Below are 17,034 nucleotides of genomic sequence, written 5' to 3'. Positions count from 1 at the left end.
CTTTTAATTTACCTGTCAAATCATTGGCAGTGATTGAATTCAGGAGGCTTAGTTGTTGATCAGGAATGGGCTCTAGTCTATTATTTGACATTATGGCTGAAGAAACTGCACCACCTAAAGCTTCTGCTTCATCTACCAACCGATCCATGTAGTCCCTGCAAGAAAATGATCATCGAGAAGTTATTTAATAAAGTCCATTTGGAAAGTATAATGATGAACTACTATGGATTGTGGGAAATTCTAAACGAGATATTAAGCACAATCTTTCAACTTACGTGACTCCAGGATGGTGGTTGTACCTCTTTTTTCCAAATCTAGTTTGTTGAGCAAAATAATCATATCGTTCAGATTTCTTCCACATGTAATAAAATGCTACACATTCAGCAACTGTCCTGGTTCTCACCTATAGACAGAAAAAAAATAGCCTTAATACTTGTGGTAAATTCTTATGGGGAAGGAGTCCAAATGATAAAATACTTAGCAAATTGTTAATACTTCGAAAACTATGAATTGCCAGTTTGATTCCAGTATGACAGCTCTGCAAATATCATATCAGCTGTCTTCAGATAGTCTTCAACCTATGTCCATTTGTTCAGCAGCTGTTCAAAATTCAACAAGTGTTGGAACAAAAGGACTTATAAAAGTGCAGCACACTCCTGATTTCATGTGCAGTACACATGGGCCTTCACCAATGCACCCCCATGTTCCTTGCCTTAAACTCTACCAACTTAAGTGACCCATAAGGTCACTTAACTGCCAACTAGGAAAGCCGAGGGAGCAGTCATGATGCATCACTTAATGACTGCTTGCTTAAGAACTGAAATTCTGGTCTCTATTGTGATCATAAATTGAGGACTACAGCATGTTCCAATATAGTCGTTGTCTTCTTCCTTAAGCAGATGTTTCAATGGCGAACAGTAGAGACTTCTGAATATGGATTAAATCTTACTCAGGTATTCATAAATTTAATCTACTCATAACACATTAAGTGGCAAAATCAGAACAATTATAATCTTATTTAATGGAATAAAGCTGTAATTGTCACTGACTGTAGGGTTCAAGAACTTCCTACAGACTGGTCTGGTGGTATGCACATATAATTCACAGTTTTACAGTGCACAAATTAAAGATAAAACCTATGTTTAAAGAAGCTTGAGAGATAATTGGAATTTTGGCACTTAATTCTTATAAAAACAATCCTAAGTGTGGGGGGGGATCTAAATTTTAAAATAATTATTTTGTCTCTTAAAATACTATTCTTAATAAAACTTCATAGTTTTAAATACAATTCACTGGCTATGTTTATAGATAAATCTGAACGTTCCAAAATTTGGAACAGAAAGTTTTATTCACTATTTGGACCCCACAAGTAGTTACTAACAATGTACTGCTTTCTTTTCTTCTTTATATTATGTTACTGGCCATTTGTGGATGCTCAAAAGGTCAGGATATAATGTCATATAAAAAGAAAAGAATGAAAATATCCAATGAACTCATATTTAAAACTAAGGAAGTTTGGGACTCAAGTTCTGCCCCACCATGACCTGCAAGTGGGACTGCTCATTTAGGTAGGAGTGAAATGATCATAGAATAGTACTTTTAATATCCAATCCTTGGAGACAGTCCAGAGGAATGCAATAGTCAATAGTTGAATGTTACCATAATCTAACTGGAACAAGAAATCATGGAAATCTCCAAAGACCTCTGCAGACTCTTTGGATCCATTAGGAGCTTATATAGACAAATCTAGTGGATCCACTGCTCTTGCAAAGTCCAGAATATTCATGATCTACAGTTGACAAGGAAATAATCTAACCAGTGTATGGGACAATTTCATCAATATAATGAATGTTTTCTGAATTGGTCTATTTATATCATTAATTTTCAAGGTCCTTTTAAAATGGCTACATTTGAAATGATACACTATTTGTAATATACTTTAATTTTGTTAATTAGTTCTGCATAATAACATTATTTTCAAAAGGCCTCAAGTGATACTTTAATGTTTCTATGAAACAGTGAAACATACTTATGAGTATAGCAGCTAGTTAAAAATAATTTAGAAGAGGCACATCATTTACTAGATGGGTATTTCACATGCTAATGACCAATTAATTATATACCGGTATGTGTAATTTATAATCTCTATAAATTGTAAATCCCTTGTTTACGCATTTGTATCCTCCTCTTTTATCCCCTTCATTTGTTCTTTTTCCTTCTCTGTTTATATATTTCTCTAATATGTCTATGGTAATACATTGTAATTTTTTTTAAAAACCAAGTAACTGGTTCAAAAAACTATGCTGTTTATGTTGTTTTACATATTCTGACCAACTACTCAAATGGTAACAATTTTATCATTTAAAATTTATTTCTAAAACCACTCACCTTATTTTTTTGTATAAGATGAAAATCTTTTCCATATATTAGAAGTGCATGTTCAAAGTTTCTACATTCTTCTTCTGTCCAAGCTGTCATATCTTAAGAGGAGGAAGAAGAGAGAAACTAATGAGCATTTCATATTATGATAAATCAGCAAGCATTTGGTCTCAAAATTCAAAAAATAAAACCTTTTCAACAAACTTGCCTGGTTCATACAGCAAACTAAACCATAACATGGTTTACTTGATTTTTGTTTACCTTATGTCTGGAAGGTACTATAGTTTGTAAGCTGTAGTTTATATCTTAGGCTGAAGGGTGAACCTAGCCAATAACAGTAAGCAATCAGTGGAAATGGTATTCCATCAATTGCACCAGGGGTTCAATCAGCAGGTAAGAACACTTATGGTTAATGATGAGGTCATGCATATATAACTGTATATTTCATACAATTTCATTGTTTCAACATTCTTATTTATTAGTATTGCAACAATAATAAAGAATAGTAAATGTTTGTCTATAAAAGTGTAACTAATTCCAGTTACAGATCAGAACTTTAATATTATGCAACAGAATCTTCCAAGAGACTGGATGCCTTCTTTGATTATCTAAATATGTGGAATACTCCAGCTGTTACACTTGCATCACTCTGATTAGTTGGCTGCAATTTGTTCTGGTATTACAAAAATACGAGGAACTGTATTGAATAACACAGTCATCACAATCCATGTCTGCACTTTACGATTTAACATTATTTAACATATAAACCTCTTGATAGAGAACTTACCTTGTGATGTCTTTCCATTTGAACAGTATTTCTCAATAGCTTCCTTTAGATTGTGGTTACACTTGAAGAGTTCGTAGAGTGCCTAGTAGAGATTGCAATATTTCTTGTTTAACTAGTCAAAAGGAACATACACAATCCAGCAGCTGTAATCCCATGTCAAATGTTTCTATTACAAGGTTATTTTAGCCACTTCAAATAAAACATTGTACAGCGTAAACAGTTATGAGGCTGGATCAAAACCTCTTCCGACCACTAAATGCTGTTGATCCAGCAGAAATATCATACTGGTAAAACACTATGGAAGAAGCTTAGTGAACACTATTTTCTGCACTGTTTTGGAGGGTCCTTCAGTTCTCCAGAACAGACTGCCAGAGATCACTAATAGAAGGTAAAATGGCAAAAGTTATCTTCCTCCTGCAACCAGTGAGATGAACTTCCCATGTAAATAGAGTGGCTGGGGGAGTGGGGGCAGCAAAGGACTAAATATTATCTAGAACAATGAGCGATGCCCCTTAGGGAAAAAATAAATCAACGAACGTAGTTTCTCCTCCATTTCTCCTCTGGGCAGAATCTCCACTATATCAACTTTGATCCACTATATCAACTTTTTTCTCTGTTTGGTCTGCTCTTTTTTCAATCTGCACTATTTGCAATAGCAAAGCACTTAAGACTTATGTACCGCTTCATAGTGCTTTAGAGCACTTTCTAAGCAGCATATTCCCCCAGCAATCTGGGACCTCATCTGGGTAGCAAAAATTAACCAAATCCTTCTATAAACATTGTTTATGGACAAATGTTTTAAAGCCAAATAATAAGATTTAATATAGATATAAAATGTATTAGCTTAAAAAAAATAGAAAAAAAGCACCACATACCGTATTTTTCGCTCCATAAGACACATTTTTTTTCCTCCCAAAGTAGGATGAAAAATCAGCCACGTCTTATGGAGCGAAGATGCAGGCAGGGAGGGGGGGGGGAGGCGCTGGAGCAGAGGGGGGGGCGGCGATATACTCATCTGGAGACCGCCGCCTCTGTCGCCGCCTCTCCTCTTCCCAACCCCGAAGAGAGCCGCGCCTTTCGGCCTCCGGAAGTGCTGGGCCGGGGGACGCCTCCACCGCGCAGGTTTAGGAGGCGGAGCGGCACCGGAGGAGCGTTGGCGGTTCCGAGCCTTTGGGAAGGCTACAGGAATCGCTTCAGGAGGCGGGGAGGTCTCGAAGCACCGTTCACCGTGTCTTCGCCTCCGCGCGCCGCCTCCGCCCGGCTGAAAACAAAACGGCTCCAAAAGTCGGCCGGGCTCCCGGGAGGCGGTGCGCGACTGTTTCCTCTTCGCTGCAGAGCCACACGGAGGCGAAGACACGGTGCCCGGCCACGCTCCGCCTCCCGGGAGCCCAGCCGATTTTTGGAGCCGTTTTGTTTTCAGCTGGGCTCCCGGGAGGCGGAGCGTGGCCGGGCACCGTGTCTTCGCCTCCGCGCGCCGCCTCCGCCCAGCCGAAAATAAAACGGCTCCAAAAGTCGGCCGGGCTCCCGGGAGGCGGTGCGCGACTGTTTCCTCTTCGCTGCAGAGCTGCCGGGCAGAGGCGAAGACAACGGCGCCCTCCACTCTCTCTCCCTCTCTCTCTCTCTCTTTTTCTCTCTGTTGCCGGCGTGGTGAACGAGAGAGAAACAGAGAGAGAAAGACAGGAGGGGAGAAAGAATGAGAAAGAAAGCGAGAAAGTAAGCAAGAGAGAAAGACAGGGAAAGAAAGCAAGAGAAAGAGAAAGAGAGGGGGGAAGAAGGGGGAGGGAAAGACATAGAGGGAGGGAAGGAGGGAGAGAGAAAAAACAAAAAAGAGGGAGGAAGGAAGAGAGAAAGGAAGAGGGATGGAGAGAGAGGGAATGAAAGATGAAGGGAGAGAGAAAGGGGGAGGGAGAGATAGAAAGGAGGGAGAAGGGGGTAGTTAGGGAGAGGGAAAAGGAAGGGCTTGGAGAAAGGCAGGGGGAAAGAAAGATAGAAAGGAAAGAGGGAGGGAGAGATAGAAAGGAAAGAGGGAGGGAGGAAAGAGGGAGGGAGAGATAGAAAGGAAAGAGGGAGGGAGAGATAGAAAGGAAGGAGGGAGGGAAAGATAGAAAGAAAAGAGGGAGGGAGAGATAGAAAGGAAAGTGGGAGGGAGGAAAGAGGGAGGAAGACATAGAAAGGATAGAATTATGGATGCATAAGTAGCTATCACACTTGCTCATGTGTGATAGCTACTTTTTGGCTCAAAATATTTTTGTTCTATTTTCCTCCTCTAAAATCTAGGTGCGTCTTATCAGCAGGTGCGTCTTATAGAGCGAAAAATACGGTACTTGTTTTGCTACCTAAACAGAGTTCAATTGGCAAATTGTAGAGATAAGATTAAAACATACCTGTTCATTGTCCCGGGTGTGCACTCCATCAGGAATTCTGCAAATTATTTTTTCATTTCCAGTTCTTACAGAAGTTTCAAAAAGGTACTCTTTAACTTTATTTTCTGAAATAATATCAGGTTGCCAAAGTAGCTGGTCCTCATTTTCATATGCTATTAAGAAATATTGAAATATTGAATGAAGTGCCCAGTAATCCAACAATCCCCAGGAAATTCTTTACCTATATTACTGGAGAGTAAGTTATGCAAAAAATATATACAATTTATAAGAATCTGCTTTAAAATTAACATTTTATGACCTACACTCTGGTATGATAAAGATCCAGTTGTGACTTTTCTCTGAGGATATTTGTTGCTCTATCTCTTCAATGTTCTTAAGGATACATATACTCAATGTTCTTAAGAATACACATACTTTCTACAATGTTTCTGAGGAGCTATATTGTTATACAGATAGTCCTCAACTTACAACCACAATTGAGCCTAAAATTTCTGTTGTTAAGCGAGACATTTGTTAAGTGAATTTTGCCCCAATTTATGACTTTTCTTGCCACAGTTGTTAAATGAATCACTGCAGTTGATAAGTTAGCAATCCAGATCTTAACTGAATCTGGCTTCCCTATTGACTTTACTTGTCAAAAGGTTGCAAAAGGAGATCACATAACCTTGGGACATTCCAATGGTCATAGAAACATAGAAGACTAACGGCAGAAAAAGACCTCGTGGTCCATCTAGTCTGCCCTTATACTATTTCCTGTGTTTTATCTTAGGATGGATATATGTTTATCCCAGGCATGTTTAAATTCAGTTACTGTGGATTTACCAACCACGTCTGCTGGAAGTTTGTTCCAAGGATCTACTACTCTTTCAGTGAAATAATATTTCCTCATGTTGCTTTTGATCTTTCCCCCAACTAACTTCAGATTGTGACCCCTTGTTCTTGTGTTCACTTTCCTATTAAAAACACTTCCCTCCTGAACCTTATTTAACCCTTTAACATATTTAAATGTTTCGATCATGTCCCCCCTTTTCCTTCTGTCCTCCAGACTATACAGATTGAGTTCATTAAGTCTTTCCTGATACGTTTTATGCTTAAGACCTTCCACCATTCTTGTAGCCTGTCTTTGGACCCGTTCAATTTTGTCAATATCTTTTTGTTGGTGAGGTCTCCAGAACTGAACACAGTATTCCAAATTTGGTCTCAGCAGTGCTCTATATAAGGGGATCACAATCTCCCTCTTCCTGCTTGTTATACCTCTAGCTATGCAGCCAAGCATCCTACTTGCTTTTCCTACTGCCCGACCACACTGCTCACCCATTTTGAGACTGTCAGAAATCACTACCCCTAAATCCTTCTCTTCTGAAGTTTTTGCTAACACAGAACTGCCAATGCAATACTCAGATTGAGGATTCCCCAATCTGAGTATTGCATTGGCAGTTCTGTGTTAGCAAAAACTTCAGAAGAGAAGGATTTAGGGGTAGTGATTTCTGACAGTCTCAAAATGGGTGAGCAGTGTGGTCGGGCAGTAGGAAAAGCAAGTAGGATGCTTGGCTGCATAGCTAGAGGTATAACAAGCATAAATATGAATCAGCAGCCAAGCACCCGAATTTTGATTTATGGGGATGCTCTAAAGATCGTAACTTTGAAAAACAGTCATAACTCATATTTTTCAGTGCTGTTGTAATTTGGAACAGTCACTAAAGGAACCATAAGTCAACTGTAAGTCAAGGAGTATATGTACTCCTGCTATTTAGTATATATGTTACCACAAACTATTAAGAATACAGACACAGCAGTTAAATTTATCTTAATTTACTACTTTTATGGTGATTTATAACTTTTATGTAATGAAATTACACATGATATAACCAATATCTCATTTGCAACATCTGTGTAATCACACCATTATATAGCTGACAAGCACAATCATATACAGTATTTTCACATTAAATATTGGAAGTAACAGATACCCCACTCCTCAACAGGCCTGTTAAAATGTGGTCTTCACTGTGATTCTTAGCAATTTTTGAATAAATATAGTATTCTGTAGCATACCTCATTTAAATACTCAAAAACAATTCATAAATTAAGTTCAAGATAATTCAACCAAATATTCCATGTCTCATGATCTTGAATTCAAATCTATTGTTTTAATTTTTACTTTAATTAATAATATATTTTAAACAATTATTTTCAAATCCAATCAATAAAAAATATTAATTACCTTTTTCATCATTGCAACTTTTGCCTAAGAAAGGTGGTATTTCAGCCTGGTATTGAGAACCAATCATTATTTCCTGAAAAAGATAGAATGTGGTATTGTGATCATACACGTTTCATTATGATGGTATATATTTGTGAACCAAAAAGATCAGGATTCAAATACTATTGTTTCTCAAGATCCATACCCACAAATACTGGGCTCATACTGAGATCACAACAAAATTCAGCAACAATACACTCAGATCTCCTACTCTTTAGGCTACAGTTAAAATGGGGAAATAAAATATTTTCAAAGGCAAATAAAATTTTGGAGCTTTGAGTCCAGCAATAAATTTATTTATTTATTTATTTATTTATTAAATTTGTATGCCACTCCTCTCCGCAGACTCCGCAGACTAAATGTTATTCTAGGAAATTTTATACATCGTGATATTACTGTTTTCATACTTTAAGTATATAGAATATACATACAACATATAACAATTTATATATTGCTATAGATCCACTTTAAGAATTACCTTTCGCAAATCTTCAGATGAATTACCGGTATCTACTTCCACATCTTCACCATCGGATTCTTTATCACCATCGCAAGTAGTGTTTGCTTTTTACAATAGAAAAGGAGCATTAACAGACAACTATTTTAATATTTTTATTGTAATATTGAAATAAAATGCCTCCTTCAAATCACATCCAACTTCTGTACATGTTCCCATGTTCAATGTTAAGTGCTTTATTTAATAATTACACTTTTGTATTATCCCAATCAGATGACTGTGGATGATGGAAACACAGAAGAGGCCCTGTTTGAGCTCAAAACATCTGTTTACATCTCTACACACTTCCAAAACTGCATGGAAAGAATTAAAACATTTAAGGTAGTGAGAAGCCTTTGGGAAATGGAAACATTTTGCAAACTCCTAATCCCTGCATCATAGAATTATAAATTTGACTATAAGCAAAAGTGCAGGCCCTGCCCTGCCCTGCCCAACCTTATCTATCTTTATCTTCATCAAATCAATACCTAAAAATTCCAGAGAAAAATGACTACTGTATTATTTGAAGTATAAGACACACCTTTTTCCCACCTAAAAGAGGCTGAAAATTTGGGGGCATCTTATACTAAGAATGTACTAGCTTTTACTAAGCTTTTTTTCAGCATCAATGAGGTGCTAAGGAGTGAAGGGTCTTCCCTTTTTTGCTAGCCAAGCGATCTTAACTTTGCCTGCTTTTCTCATTGTTTCTCTCTATGAAGAGAGAGAAATGAAATAGTTTTTATCACCAACCAGGGGATAAAAAGCAAGCACGGGTGCCCCAAACGAGCGAACTAATGTGCTGAAGCTGACTAGACTAAGAAGCATCCAGATGAATACCCCAAAACTAATTCCTCCCCCAAAACTAAGGTGTGTCTTATACTCCAGTGCATCTTGTACTCCAACGAATACAGTAATAACATATATTCATTCCACTTAAATTTCTATCAATAAAGTTACATGGTCACCTAACTTGCAGAAATGTAATTCCAGGCTGTCCACAACAGTAACTCAAAGATAAAATCACGACAAAATTACTTGGTGCATGCCAACATGCATTAAGAATGAATTCATGTAATATCCTAGCCCTACTATTCTGACTAAATAATACTTTTTATAGCAATCTTATATTTCTAAATTACTTTTACTTTACAGATTTCATCACATTTTCTAAGATTTGTTTCTTTTGGTCTAAGTCTGGACGGGCAGAACCATGAAATGAATGATGTAAAAGAGACAATGTGATCTGGGATTGTAGAAGTCAAGTAGGTGATTAATGTACCCAGAGAGAAGCTGTGATGCTGCCTGCTCTTAAGGACTACAGTATATTAGCCATATTAGATGAATTGTGTCTGACTGTGTCCAATATTTCTTAGGGAATGATATTGAGAACATGGTATGGACAGTTAGAGAAGATCCGAAAGAAAGCTAATTGTCTAGCTCTTTTGAACAGGATTCAAATTCAGTCAGAGATGGAAAATAATATTGATTGCTTTGTTGGTTGGCTTTCAGTGAGACTGGAAGGGGACATGCAGACCTACTGGCTACATTCAATATTGCCAAGCATAGTATCTGAGATTTGAAGATACAATTCTAGAGTAACTTCTGAGTGGGAAATTCTTGTCAGTAGTTTTGAGGCAAAGCAACTGAGCCTATAGTTACTGTGTGTGGAATACCAGACCTCAATTCTCACCTCTCCATGTTGTTTAATATTCATAAGAAATCACTAGAATAGATCCTCTTTTGCTTTAAGGTCATTAACATGCCACTAGCATAGTTCCCTCTAAGCTGAGCAGTGAGCAATCGCTCACTTAAAAATCATCATCAACTCAGAGTTTTCCAAACCTGCCCAGAAGCCGAGAGGGAAAGAGTGAGAGGGAAGGAGAGAGAGAGGAAGAGAGGAAGAGAGAGAAACAGATAGAAACAAGAGAGGAAGGAAAAGAGAAAGAAAAAGAATGGGAGTAAGGAAGAGAGAAAGAAAATCAAAATCTAGTTTGAAACTAGCTCAACTATTTAAGTGGCATTTTGATATTGATAGAGTTGCCCTATTATGAGCTCACTGTTATAGACACACAGTACAGTATTTTATTTTGAAATTCTCTGAGGCAAAACAGGGTGGGTTTTTTATTTGTTTGTTTGTTTGTTTGTTTATTTATTTAATATTTATGTGCCGCCCAGTCCCGAAGGGGCTGCCGCTCAGACACTATACTTTTCCGCCCACCCCCCCAAAAAATTAGAGGGAACACTGGCCACTAGTACTTAAATTATATACTGTCAATCCAGGCATGCTCTGGATGTTTTGAATCAGAATATGGAGACTGTAAAGGATGGGGTTTGGAGAGAAAAGTTCAGTTGATATTCTTTGGTAAACAGCATGGTTTTCATGTCACAGAACTATTGGTTACCATAGATAAGATCATAGTTCTCTCCTTTTGCATAACTTCTGGACTATGTTAAAATTCTTAACTTTATTTTTACAACCGTTTTGTAAGTATGACAAAATGGCTTAGAAAGAAAATAAAATTTCAAAATATACCAAGTCCTGCAGAATTTGTTGTTCTTCAAACCAAGACAAATGACTAACAGTCTCACAATTTTAATCTAGCTAATATGGGATACTGATTATATTTCCTTACATCTTAAAGGTCGAGGGAAAAAGTCTGTTGTTTCATGTGAAGTAACCGATGGTGTCAAATCATCAGCAGAAGACTGTGTTTCTTCATCATCTCCTGACAAAAGGTCTTTGGCTATTTCCTCCTATAATCAAAAGAATCAATCATTAGCATCATTCACGTCTCAAAAGAATTAACTAATAAAGCTGAGTTCTGATTCAACAACAATCCAGAGCCAGGAGGGGAGGGAGCAATTCAGTGTGATTTTTCACCTCAAGGTGTCATATTGAAATTAATACAAAGGCAGGACAGAAGTGCCTAATATGCCTCATCCCTCATTCAAAATCCTCCAATAAACTCTGTATGAAAAAAGATGTATAATTACAGTCGTGTGCTAATGTATACTAGGGCATTAAATGGATGAGGAGAGGTGAACTGGATCCAGTAATTAATGGGTCTGTTCTCCAATCACGGAAGCGCTACAATCAGATTACACTGGTTTTCTCAATCTTCGAAGAAAAAAACTTGAAAGAGAATCTTAATTCAATACAGTGGTACCTCTACTTAAGAACTTAATTCGTTCCATGACCAGGTTCTTAAGTAGAAACGTTCTTAAGTAGAAGCAATTTTTCCCATAGGAATCAATGTAAAAGCAAATAATGCATGCAAACCCATTAGGAAAAAAATAAAAGCTTGGAATTTGGATGGGAGGAAGAGGAGGAAGAAGAGGAGGAGGACAATCGCTGCCGAAGGAAGAAGGTGAGTTGAGGAGAATCAAAAAAATCCAAAACTTTAAGGCTTAAAAAAAAAAAGGGACTCTGAAGCGGCGAGGAGCACGCGCCTCCAATACACGGTTCCTTTCCTTCGCTGTGGTGACTCCTCAGCTGCCCAGAGCGAAGGGAGCATTTCTTTTCTCTAGGTGCTGGCAGAGGTTTATTCCCTGTCCAAGCGCCTAGAGAAAGGAAAATGCTTTGTTCACTCTGGACTGCCAAAGCCTCCTTAAACACCACCAAAAGGCTCCTCTGGCAGCCCAGATGCCCGGGATTAAAGGGGGAATGGCAGGAAACTGGCCGGGCCTTCGTGCCGCTCTCAAACTTCCTGGGAAATTTTTCCAGGCTCGGATTCTTAAGTAGAAAATGGTTCTTAAGTAGAGGCAAAAAAATCTTGAACACCCGGTTCTTATCTAGAAAAGTTCTTAAATAGAGGCGTTCTTAAGTAGAGGTACCACTGTACTTGCCTATTTATTTCCTCTCTATTTTTAGAAATTGTAAGAATTGTCTTGGTTGACTAGCTGGTTTAAGGACTACACTTTTAATGTAAAATAAAAATATCAGTAAATTAAACTTTTCCCCCCAACCCCAATAATAAGCTCCCAGTCGATCATACCTAATTTTCCCCATCACTCTTTTCCTTTGGGCAAAATGTATTTTTGAGTAAAATATCATATAACTATCTCACTCTTTCACTGTAAATGTTATTACCTTTTGCTCCAAAACACAATATCGGCATTTTTATAAAGTTAGAAAATAAAGTTTAATTTCAAATTCTTTGCTCTAATCCATAATAATTTTTTATTCTTTATCTCTCTATAGCTATCTTACTTTTCTGTGAATTCCTTTTCAAGTGATGTTTTAAGAAAGTGACTTTTAAAAAATCATTCAAAACTCCGCAATTAATTTCTATGAAATACCCGCTTCCATTATATAGAATACTTTAATTTCCCTGCAAATTTTACTCCTCTTTCTCTCTCTGAATGTGTGTGTGTGCAAGTAGTTAAGTAATTATGATGGGTAGGTGGATGAATAGAATGATGGGCAGACAGACAAGACAGAGTTTGAATGCATTTACATATATACATATGTACATTTTTGTTAGCTAATGGACAGTTGGAATACCAGTTTCCCAAACAATATTTAAAAACCTTTTTTTAAAAATCCTAGCTTTACAAAAAAGAAAAAAAAATTATACAAAATAGCACTTGATACACTTGCCATATTATATCCTACTGTAAGTTTACATCAAAGCTGTAATATCTTACCGATAAAACATTTTTAAAACTCTACAATTCTATAGATATCCCCTCTTCATTCTGAATTCTGCTATTCTACCTACAGCTAGGCTTGCTCACATATCCATCCCACCGGTTTGGCGGAAATATGGCTTTCAAGTTAAATACAGTGATCCCCCGATCGTTGCGAGGGTTCCGTTCCAGGACCCCCCGCAACGAGCGGGTTTTCGCGAAGTAGCGCTGCGGAAGTAAAAACACCATCTGCGCATGCGCAGATGGTGTTTTTACTTCTGCAGCGCTAGCGAGGAGCCGAAGATTGGGGGCGGCGCGGCTTCCTAGCAGCCCCCCAAACCCGGGTTGGGGGTCAGGGGGGTGCTGGCAAGCCCCCCATGCCGGCGGCGACGTTTTAAAACAGCCGCGCCGCCCCCAATCTTCGGCTCCTCGCTAGCGGGCAGGCAGGCGGCGGACAAGCCGTTCGCTGGCGCTCGCTCTCGCCACTTTCCAGCTGAGTCCTGAAGCGAATTCGCTTCAGGACTCAGCTGGGAAGCGGCGAGAATGAACGGCGTGGGCGGGCGAAGGGCGGGCGGCAGCGAGGAGTTTGCGTGGGCGGTGGGGAAACTCCTTGCTGATGCCCGCCGCTCGCCCTCCCGCCAGCAAGAGGGGGAAGACCCAGGGAAGCCGCCCAGCAGCTGATCTGCCCGGCGCCATCTATGCATGCGTGCCCATAGAAAAAAGGGCACGCATGCGCAGATGGTGTTTTGACTTCCGGGTTGAAAAATCGCAAATTAGCCTGTTCGCAATGGTCGGGGACGCAATAACCGGGGGATCACTGTATACCTAGAACTACAACCTGCTGAAATTTAAGGAATAATCAATGTCAGATTCATGGTCAGGTAATCAAAGAATTTAATCTCTCAGTGGAATGAAGTCATGATAATCATAGGACCTAGGAATATCCTGCATTTTAGGGCAACAGATAAACTTACTTTATCCAAAGTCATGTCTGGAAGCTCATCGGCAAGTTCGCTTGGGGAACTGTCTGCGCTGGAACTTGCTATAACAGGAATGGTAGGTTCATAGCCATAGAATGCTAGTAAATCTTCTAATGGCATGCTTCCTTCCTGAGTTTTTAAAAAAATAAAAAATAAAGAGAAAATAGACTGCTATTTGTAGAAGAACATATGATTTTGCACATTTGTTGAGGAATAAAGTAGCTTAAATAATTAAATAGAAATTATGCTATTGGTAAAAAATATTTATTCATGCTTCATTGTTTATTGAAACTGATAATCCCCTTAATAATTTGAACTATTAGTTTACAATCTAGCATGCATCATTAAATTGAAATATAAGATATTCTCTTAACCAACAAGAGACCTGAAGACAGTGCCACAAAGCAATCAATGTTTCATTATATGCAAATTATATAATAATTATATTTATCTTTGGAGCTAATACTTCATTCCAAAAAAATGTTGTACTAACATTACTTTCCCTCATTTATATTGCTCATGTAAATAGGTTTTCCAGTTATTTTTTAAATAGCTGTTCCCAGAAATTATTTATTGGAATGATTTCTATCACTATGTGGTATAAACTGTTGCCACAAAAGTTGTAGAATGCAACATTCTCAAATAAATGTTTAAGAATAAACCTCTAGATGTATACTCTCTGGGGGGGGGGGGAGTCTTACCTTTTCTAAATCTTCAATCTCAGAACTGAAATTTTTGCCTTCATCCATCATTTCTTCCTCTTCCAGAGTTCTTTCATCATCATAATCATGTACCAACATTTCAGCTGTAGGGTCAAAGTCATGATCCTCAGAAGATAAAGAGCCAACTAAAAAAAGATAATTTGAATCTCTTTAGCAAAAGGTATTAATATTTTAAATGTTAAATTACCAAAATTCAAGAATTAAATGCCCCAAAGAAATCAACTATGGCATGAATTTTAAACAAAGCTGTACATTCTGCAGAGTAAATCAAAGACAATATTAGATTAATGCTTCTTATCTTAAAACAATTCTATAGGAGTAGAAAGGGATTTCCCTGTAGCAAACACATTCAACTGGCATAATAGAATGATTTTATTACACTAAAATTGAAATAATCATATTTGCACTTATACTATACTGTACTAGTATTAGCTACACCAGTCCAAACCCACTGTAGCTATACAATGTAACTATCATTTTCATAGCTATTCGATTTTGATTTCATGGATTACTGAATGTGCTGAAACCGATATGGGCACAATAGTTTGTATGTGGAAGTTCACATAATCTGTTATCAGGAAAATAGCACTATTTTAGAATGCTAAAAAATAGCCAACTTATCTTAAAGAGATGGTTCAAATTCTAAAGCTAATACATTTTGGAGGAAGAGTTAAGCTACCAAAAAATGTTAAAACTGGTTTCCACAGTTCACTATGTTTATAGAACCATCTCAGTATTTTTAAGGTCGTGAAATGCTAGGAATTCTGGAAGATGTTGCTTCAATGGCTTCAGGATATCCCTTTGGGAGGATGGTTATAGCCTGTTTTGCAGATTTAGAAAAACATATTTTGAAAATTAATGGCAATTTTTAAAGCATGAATATTGGCAGGTAGAAACACCTAGCTGATCATGGGTGATTTTGACAAAGAAAAGCATAGTTTATACTTGGATGGGAGACCACCAAGAAAGCTCAAAACTGTAAGCTAAAAGGGAAGGCTGAAAAAAGGGAAGAAGACAGTATCAACTGAATTCCATCCTGTTGTCAAGAATGTTACATAGATGGGCTCTTATAACCCTCAGGACTCAAGCTGGACTCGAGTGTATCTTTATGATTTTTGTTTTTAATAAGCTGGAAGTTAACAGAATGCCTTCAAATTATACAGTTTCTATCAAAGAAAAGTATATACACTTGGATATAAAATGTATGTTATTTACCTGAAACTGTCAAAATTAACCATCTAAACAAGCTGCAATTTGCAATAGTGTACATAAAATATAAGAGTTTATTTTATTTTTTAGAATTTTCTTTCTTTGAAAAGGATTATGTATGGCACTTAACAGAGTTGTTTACTCAAATTGTGTTCACTTAATTAAGTGTGTTCAATCATGATAGAAATGATTATGACAAGTATGTGACATTTAATAAGCAAATTTCAAGAGTTTAAGCATTATGATAAAAAACATAAAATTAATGCAATCATTAATGCTTAACTTTAGCTGATTTTGCTCATTATTTTTAAAAAATGATTCTTAGACTGAACATTGATCCTAAATAAAATTCATACTGTACTACTATAAGATGAAAAATCTTAGGTAACAATAAAGTTGGATCATGATTATAAAGTTAATATAATTCTACGCCTGTCTTTATCAGTGTAAGCCATAATGATTTAATGAAGCTTACTCCCTAAAAATGTGATATTATAGCTCCACAGATGAATTTTAAAGGGAGGGGAGTAAACTTGGATATCATATGTCACTTCCTCAGTCTGCTAGATGAATGTTAACAAGGCCATTCTGAAGAAATGGGCCTGATTTACAGGCCCATTTTGGGAAATAAAACAGCTTTGGATTCAGAGAATCCAAGACCGATTTTAGACAAATGGCCAACATTTGAAACACAGCAACAGATCTATCACATTGTTTTTGCAGGCATACCAAGGGCTGTGCTTACTGTCGTGAGTCATCTTGGGGATGTTATCAGTCCAATCAGGTGGGTTTATTTATGAAAAACATGGTGATCAAGTTTTAAAAAATGGAATTTTCAACTAATTTCCCATAAAGAAAGTCCTACTGAACTGTAGTGAGCTTACTTCCAAGTGAACATACTATCATGCTCAGCAACTGGAGAGAATCTTACCCATCCAAACTTGTGCCATATATCAATTTTCTAATGTAGCACTACACTATATATTAGGCAGATGTTTTACCAATTCTTCTGAAAAATTTATTTGAAGTACTTTTTAAATTGTTTTATATTTACACATTACATATGTATTATTAAATATGCATCTTTAAGAAAGAATACCTTGATAGATAGTTCTACTCTTCTCTACTCAGAATTTATGCTGAATTCAAAGGGGCAAAATTATACTCAGAAACATTAAGTCAAAT

The 17,034-nt window shown here is 37.4% G+C and overlaps 1 protein-coding gene across 7 annotated transcripts in view; it reads right to left on the bottom strand.

Annotated features, from left to right (window-relative positions):
- Positions 1-17,034, bottom strand: part of MIER3 (MIER family member 3) — a 34,634-nt gene that overhangs the window by 2,713 nt on the left and 14,887 nt on the right. For 4 of the 7 annotated variants that reach the window (XM_070743314.1, XM_070743316.1, XM_070743318.1 and 1 more), the window contains 10 exons: positions 14,620-14,765; positions 13,913-14,047; positions 10,943-11,063; positions 8,292-8,377; positions 7,775-7,847; positions 5,551-5,702; positions 3,167-3,248; positions 2,389-2,480; positions 276-403; positions 1-155 (listed from right to left, as the gene is read on the bottom strand). In XM_070743314.1, the coding sequence (XP_070599415.1) occupies positions 1-155; positions 276-403; positions 2,389-2,480; positions 3,167-3,248; positions 5,551-5,702; positions 7,775-7,847; positions 8,292-8,377; positions 10,943-11,063; positions 13,913-14,047; positions 14,620-14,765 (1,170 nt within the window). The remainder of the gene's footprint in view (positions 156-275; positions 404-2,388; positions 2,481-3,166; positions 3,249-5,550; positions 5,703-7,774; positions 7,848-8,291; positions 8,378-10,942; positions 11,064-13,912; positions 14,048-14,619; positions 14,766-17,034) is intronic. The other 3 variants (XM_070743315.1, XM_070743317.1, XM_070743320.1) reach the window with 1 other exon arrangement.

The sequence above is a fragment of the Erythrolamprus reginae genome, chromosome 2, assembly GCF_031021105.1.
Source record: "Erythrolamprus reginae isolate rEryReg1 chromosome 2, rEryReg1.hap1, whole genome shotgun sequence".
Lineage (NCBI taxonomy): Eukaryota > Metazoa > Chordata > Lepidosauria > Squamata > Dipsadidae > Erythrolamprus > Erythrolamprus reginae.
The sequence above is the reverse complement of the archived record's forward strand: the minus strand, read 5'-3'. Positions and strand labels throughout refer to the sequence as shown.